The following is a 6,572-nucleotide window of genomic DNA, read 5'->3' on the forward strand; positions in this document are numbered from 1 at the left end:
CTTTGTATACTCCTGCAATCAGAGTTCACATGTTTGTGTACCATCTTCTTAATGACATTTCTTCTTAGTCCCAGGAAAGACCACTGGAGTCCAAGCCTCAGAGAATTACTTAGGGCTCAAAACTGGGCACCTAAGGAAGTGGAGGCCAGGCTTAAAATCCCAAGAACTAGAGAAATAATTCTCTTCATTAAGGGAACTCCCAGGGGAGGGAGGTTTGTATTATAATTAGTATAATCATTGTTATCCTGGTAGAGGAACTGACATGAACTAATGTTGGAAGCTGAGTAGGTGTTCTTCAATTGAATGAGAGACCCTGAGGGCGGGGTGGTTGGAGGGGTGTTCAGGAAGAGAGAGTTGTGTGAGCCAAAGCAGACAGGTGTGAGCGAGCATTAGGCTTGAAAAAAAGCAGTTTAAGTCCTTTTGTGATGCTTGAACACAGAATGCAAGAGAGAGATGGCAAAGAGAAAAAAAGCCAGCGAGGCAGGGAAGAATCAGATTTCCGGTGGTCTTGTAGACTGTAACAAGAAATCTGGATTTTCCTTTCATAATTAATAAGGTTTTATGGCTGAAGACTCAAGAGCGGGAGACTAGAAGAGTATAGCAAGAAGCCAGATAAGGAATGATGGGGGCTGAAACTAAGAAATATCAGTGGGGACTGTAAGGAAGATAAGGGTACAAGAGAAGGTAAGAATCCATAAGTGGAGGTAGTTACAATAAAAACGTAAAGCACACATGATCTTCCAATTAAAGATTTTATTTAATGAGATGTTTTACAAAATTCTTTAAAATATGAAGTCATGTTTGCTTATACATTTAGCTATTTGTTTTTATTGATAATAATAGATTACATGAAATTAGGACTTTCCCAGAAAGTGGAGCCAGAGTATTTTTGGATCTATAGCCCTGGAATCCAGCAAAGACACCAAGCTTCTGTAACTTTATTTCTACCTCAGAGGTCAGTATTGGTCTAGGAAGGTCCTAGATAACCTGATATAATATGGGGCTGGTGCAGAATGAAATCTCTAACTTCTAAAATTAAGATTAATACTCTAAGTTAACTCTAGGTACCTCACTCAGTTTCAGGCACTCCTCAAACTTTGGAGTTCTAATAGTGTTGAAAGGAGATCTATGGACCAGTGATTGGTATAGAAGAGTTCCACAGAATTCTATAAATTCTGGAACAAGCAGTATCCATAGGTATAGGTTAAGTCTACCCCATGGTCTATATTTTCAAAGCCACATTGCATTGCCCTGACAGGTTTGTTGTGTGACACCAAACGTGTCATTTGCTGGATCTCTTTGTCCTCCTTGGGTGTCAAAATTCCATTTTGACATAATCTTTTCCTATGCCCATTAAGGGTTTATTCCAAAGTAAAGAGTTAAATAAGCCACCCAGATATTTTGGGAAGCAACCCAGAACCAAAGCATCAATAATAAAACTCAAGTCAACTTCCTATATATCAAAGCACCACATCCCAAAGGTCAAGGATGTAAAAAATGACCTTTACATTTTATACACTAAACACTGTTTAGTTATTTTCAAAAAATTATCAGAGAACATAGAAACCTTCAAACAGTAGTTAGATAGAAAGTTTAAAAAGTGTTTATTCAGACTTTAGTGAACAAATATTTGTTTATTGCAAATCTATGTTATTATACATTTTACTTCCTATAACTCTAAATAAAAGCTAAAATGTAGGAGTACATGTGATCTAATCTATATTCCTAACCCTACTCAATAAGTAGCTATACCTTAAATACAAACTTATGCTCAAGTGAAATATAAAAGGATTATTATTTATAATATAAAGTAGAAGGCATATGCCTAGAGCCTGAATAACTGGTACCAATCTATTGTAGTACACTGCACTTAGAAGTGCTCATTTATTTTAGCGTAATGTCTTGTAAATAGTGCAGTGAGTTAAAAGACCAGCCTTGGTTCAAGAAGAAAGCTTGATGAAAATGGATCTAAGAACCAATAAAAACTCCAGCATATCTCAAGGAGAAATCTGAAACTCCAAATCATCATTCATAACTTCCTATTAATTATAATTGGAGATAAATTCCCAGTTACTTCTCAGTTTTGGGTACATCTCCCCAGTGACAGTCTAGTACAGATAGACCAGAAAAAAAAAAAGGTGGGCAATTCTTGAAAGTCACTGGAGGATAAAACTTAGAGTTACATTTGGTTTCCTGTTCTAGAAGAGTGAGAGAAGATTACATGAAGGGGAAGAACTTGTTATTTTACTAAAGCCGTTAAAAGATAATTCAGGGAGATCTCAAACCAAGTAACCATGTTGATAACATGCATTCCACTCTCATGTTTAAGACACAAAGGTCTCCATTTCTCTAAGGGAACTGCTTTTTCGGCATGACACGCTCTCTCTCTTGCCTTGGAGCCAAGTAATCGGAACCCTAAACACACGGCGGAGCTTCTGTTGGAACCGGTTTCCAACAAAACAATACAAAAAGGGATTAATGCAGCTGTTGGTGAATCCCAGGAGGATGGCAAAAGGAAGTGCCAGGTCAATGACTGCTATAACTTCACAGCTATTAATGACACCCATCCAGGCCAGAGCATCCAGGAAGGTCAGAACATGGAAGGGAAGCCAACAGATGATGAACGCCAGAACAACAGCAGCTGCCATCTTCAGGACTTGGTCACGAGTTATTCTGTTCTTCCCATAGCTATTGGTCTTCAGTAGGTGTTTTCTGATTCCAAAATAGCATGTTGCTATGAATATTAAAGGGATAATAAAACCAAGGATATTTTTCATTAAGGCAATCCCAGCTGACCATTGGGCATACTTCTCAGGTGGGAAAGCCATAATGCAAGCATTCACTCCTAAATATTCAATTGTTCTGACATCTCGGAAGTAAAATGTTGGCAATGAGGACAGACAGGCCATACACCAAACAAGTGGAACTATATAAGATGCTTGCCAGGGATTTCTTCTTTGAGACAGAAAGGGGTAGATGACAGATTGGTACCTATCAACACTCATGCACGTGATAAAAAAAATGCTTGCAAACATGTTCAGGGTCAGGAAAGAACCAAAAACTTTACACATTACAGGTCCAAAGAGCCAGTCATATCTGTAAGAATAATAGGTTGCCCAGAGAGGAAGAGTAGCCAAAAGCAGTAAGTCAGCCACAGCCAGGTTGAAGATGTAAATGCTGGAAACCTTTTTAGGACCCTTTTGACAACAAAACAGTGTAACCACGATAGTATTGACAAGAAATCCAACCACAAAAATAATGTAGTAGAGAATAGGAATTGCATCTAAATGCTTATCTGATGGCTTATGGGAGCAGTTAAAGGTAGACTCATTGCCAGAAATGTTCACAAGTCCGACGTGAAGACTGCTGGTAATGTTTTTGCTGATGGTGGCAAGGGTGAAGTTGTCCTTCATATTGACTGAAATGTCAGCAGCTCCTAATTCTTACACCTTCTGGGGAAAAAAAAACAACAAAAAAACCCAACAAAAACCTCTCAGAGCACATACAGAATTTAGGACATCATCACGTCATTAGCATTTTAAAAGTTTGTTGAAAGCAAAAAATGGTGGATGGTTATAGACAATATTGGGAAACGGAAGCATGCCTTATGAAATAAGAATGGATTTTACTTCTCGAAGAAGAAAAGAGAGTTTTCTCAATAATACCAAGAAGCATCAAGACTGAAAATTCTGAACAAAACTACATTTTGCCCATCTTTTCTATTATGTTGTGAAAAGGTTTAAAGAAAATTAATATTTCAAAAGGTTAGCCAGAATAGGAAACGCGTGAAACAAGAAGGAACTAAGAAATAAGACAAGTTAGCATTTCAAAAACACTTGAGCACATATCTCACTCTATATACTTTCTAGAAACCACACTGCTGCCTGCTATTGCGTAGAGAAATGCCTTATTCAAGTAACTAATTATATACAAATCATTCCAGCAATGGAAAATATAAGTAACATAAACTATGGAAAAAATAAGTAAGTGTACAAAAGATTGAAAGAGAATATGCAAAAAGGAACATATTGGGATGGGGGATTATGGTTGGTTTTTGCTGATTAAAAATAATTCCTTTAGTTCTACTTTTCCATTGTTTTCACAATAATAATATAATTACGAGGTAGATATGGAATATGTGCATATTTTTAAAAGCCCCCATCACATTTTAATAGAGACTATTACTTTTACATATAGATACTTAAGTTTAATCCATTTAAAAGAAAATCTATTTTCTTTTTCAATTAGGAAAAGAAAAAGAAAAAAATAGCCAAATCTGATTTAGGGTCAAATAGAAAAAGTTATATTGCTCAATGAAATAAGAATTGAATATCAATGATTAATCATGATATAATTGTATCATTTTTTCCTTTGCTATTTTAGTTTAACACAACTAAGTAGTAACAGTGCTACTTGGCTCTCAAATGTTATGATCAATATTCAGGGTTTTGTGATACTGTTAGTTTTAGTAGCAACTTTATTTTAAAACAAAAGAAAATTAGCTGAAGATAAACACAGTAAAGGAACAGCTATTCCTTTAGATAGTTTCAAAACACAGATAAATAAACTACTCAGTGAAAATGTAATCAGCAAAGAATCTCCTAATAAACAGCAAACTTACAATTTTTGTCTAAAGCTTATTCTTTCGTAATCTTGACCTAACAAATTAACATGAAAGAATCTAAAATAAACCCACTTGAAGACTTACTGGTTGTTGGAGTTTAAAGCTTAGTTATCATAAATCAGCTTGCCTAGTTCCTAAGTGCACCCCTGTAAGAGAAACAGCAGTTAAATAATTTAGGAGTTTTGCAAAATAGTGTTAAAATACAGGAAAAAGGAAAAGTTCATCCATAAAAAATATTTTCATTTAATGTATGTTCTACTTTCCAAACAGAGTATATATAAATTGTGCAGACCTACCTTAAAAATTCAGGCTGAAAATGCTTTTAATTCTGTGCTTATTCGTTCCCTTAGACTCGGGGACGTAATAGCACCAGATCTCTGGTTTCCTTCTTATATGTTCGGTCTGTCCACTGGGAGCCTTCAACCTACATAATTCTAGGGCTGACTTATGAACACTTGCCAGTTTTCCAGAGTTTTTTTTTTTTTTGGCTGCAAAACATTAATCTGAAATTCTCACTGTCTCCAATCATAACAGCTCATTCAAATAAATCTCAAACAAAAAAATGAAGTTTCCACAAATGTGTTAGAGAATTTTGAAGTCAGTGGCTTACTTTAAAAGAAGAATATAATTATTTGCAGAATTTTCTCTTTCTTTTACCCTGATACTGGCATTCTAAAATGAGTTAAGGAGTGGAGACTAGGGAATTTATTCTAGTAGTAGAATCTTTGTCCATCAGCACCTTTCGCAACCTTCATTAATTTTTGAAAAATTTACCCCTGCTTATTAAAGAACAGCAGCAACTTCACTTGAAGTCTAAAATTTCTCCCTTGCTTTAAGCAATTTTTGTTGGCTTGTTGCTGGAGAGGTGGTGATAGTAGGGATATAATTCTCATGTCTTCTAAAAGAAGTATTAACATGTAGCATCTCCTTTCATGGGTCCCTGTCATATTTGCGGTTTAAGTACAAAGCACACAGGGTGAGAAGGATTAGGCAGCTACTGCAGCCTAGATCACTGTTGTTTTTCTTTTTGTGGGAGTGGGGGTGATTAGCCTCACACAATAACTCTAGTAGAAGCAGGAGTGACAAAAAGAAGAAAGTTAAGTACATAAGAAGTGATAAGAAGTGATAATACCAGCTGACAATAAACGCCATGTGCCAAATACCGTGCCAAGTGCTTTTTGCTCGATACTTTAATGGAGGGGCAATATAGCACACTGGTATGGACATGGCCTCTGGGTTCCAATTGCCTGGTTCACAAGCTCAGCTATACCACTTGCTAATTCCATGACCGTGGCCAAGTTACTTTCCTTCTTCATGTCTTAGTTTTCTCATCTGAGAAATGGGGATGATGTTAATTACCTGCATCATGGAGTTATGAAAATTAAATGAGCTTATATATTTAAAGTGCTTAAAACCGTGCCTAGTACATGGTAGATGCTATTATAGGCTATTAATATTACCTCCATTTTAAAAATCAGGAAACTAGGGCTCACAGAGCTTAAGTAACTTTTCTGAAGTCACATAGCTATTAAATGAGAACATTGGAATTCAAACTAAGGCACTCTAAAGTCAGAGCTGACGCTCTTAACCTCCACACTACAGGAGGGAGCATTAGCTGGTCCTTTAATCTCACCCTTTGTTCTAGCAAAGAGAAAACATGCAACATTTACAAAAAGTCCCTGCTGACCATTCATAAGCTGTTACAGAGCATTAAAGAAGGGAGAAAGAGTTTGAAGATTGTTATGTGGTAGAAAATATTCTTCTTCATTTTATTCCCCAAATGGAGACCACAGGTAGGTGAAATGTGTGACTAGTTTACTACAGTGAGTACAGAAAATCAGAGAACCCAGGACACTTACATGGGTATAAAGGATTCCAGTTATTTCTACTGATCATATTTTTCTGAGAGCAGTAAGAGTGCACCTACCCGGGCTGCAGGCTGCAGGCT

General features: G+C 36.4%; 1 protein-coding gene across 1 annotated transcript; it reads right to left on the reverse strand.

The window, feature by feature from the left end:
* Positions 1-2,092: 2,092 nt before the first annotated feature.
* On the reverse strand, positions 2,093-5,031 carry AGTR2 (angiotensin II receptor type 2). Its single transcript, XM_027089569.1, has 3 exons — positions 4,921-5,031; positions 4,709-4,770; positions 2,093-3,452 (listed from the first exon to the last, which is right to left on the reverse strand). Exon 3 carries the CDS (start codon positions 3,411-3,413, stop codon positions 2,325-2,327), a length of 1,089 nt encoding a protein of 362 aa, XP_026945370.1. The 5' UTR covers positions 3,414-3,452; positions 4,709-4,770; positions 4,921-5,031; the 3' UTR covers positions 2,093-2,324.
* Between the last annotated feature and the right edge of the window lie 1,541 nt (positions 5,032-6,572).

This window comes from Aethalodelphis obliquidens, unplaced genomic scaffold (genome assembly GCF_003676395.1).
Source record: "Aethalodelphis obliquidens isolate GAN/ISIS:26980383/991018 unplaced genomic scaffold, ASM367639v1 scaffold66, whole genome shotgun sequence".
NCBI classification, from domain to species: domain Eukaryota; kingdom Metazoa; phylum Chordata; class Mammalia; order Artiodactyla; family Delphinidae; genus Aethalodelphis; species Aethalodelphis obliquidens.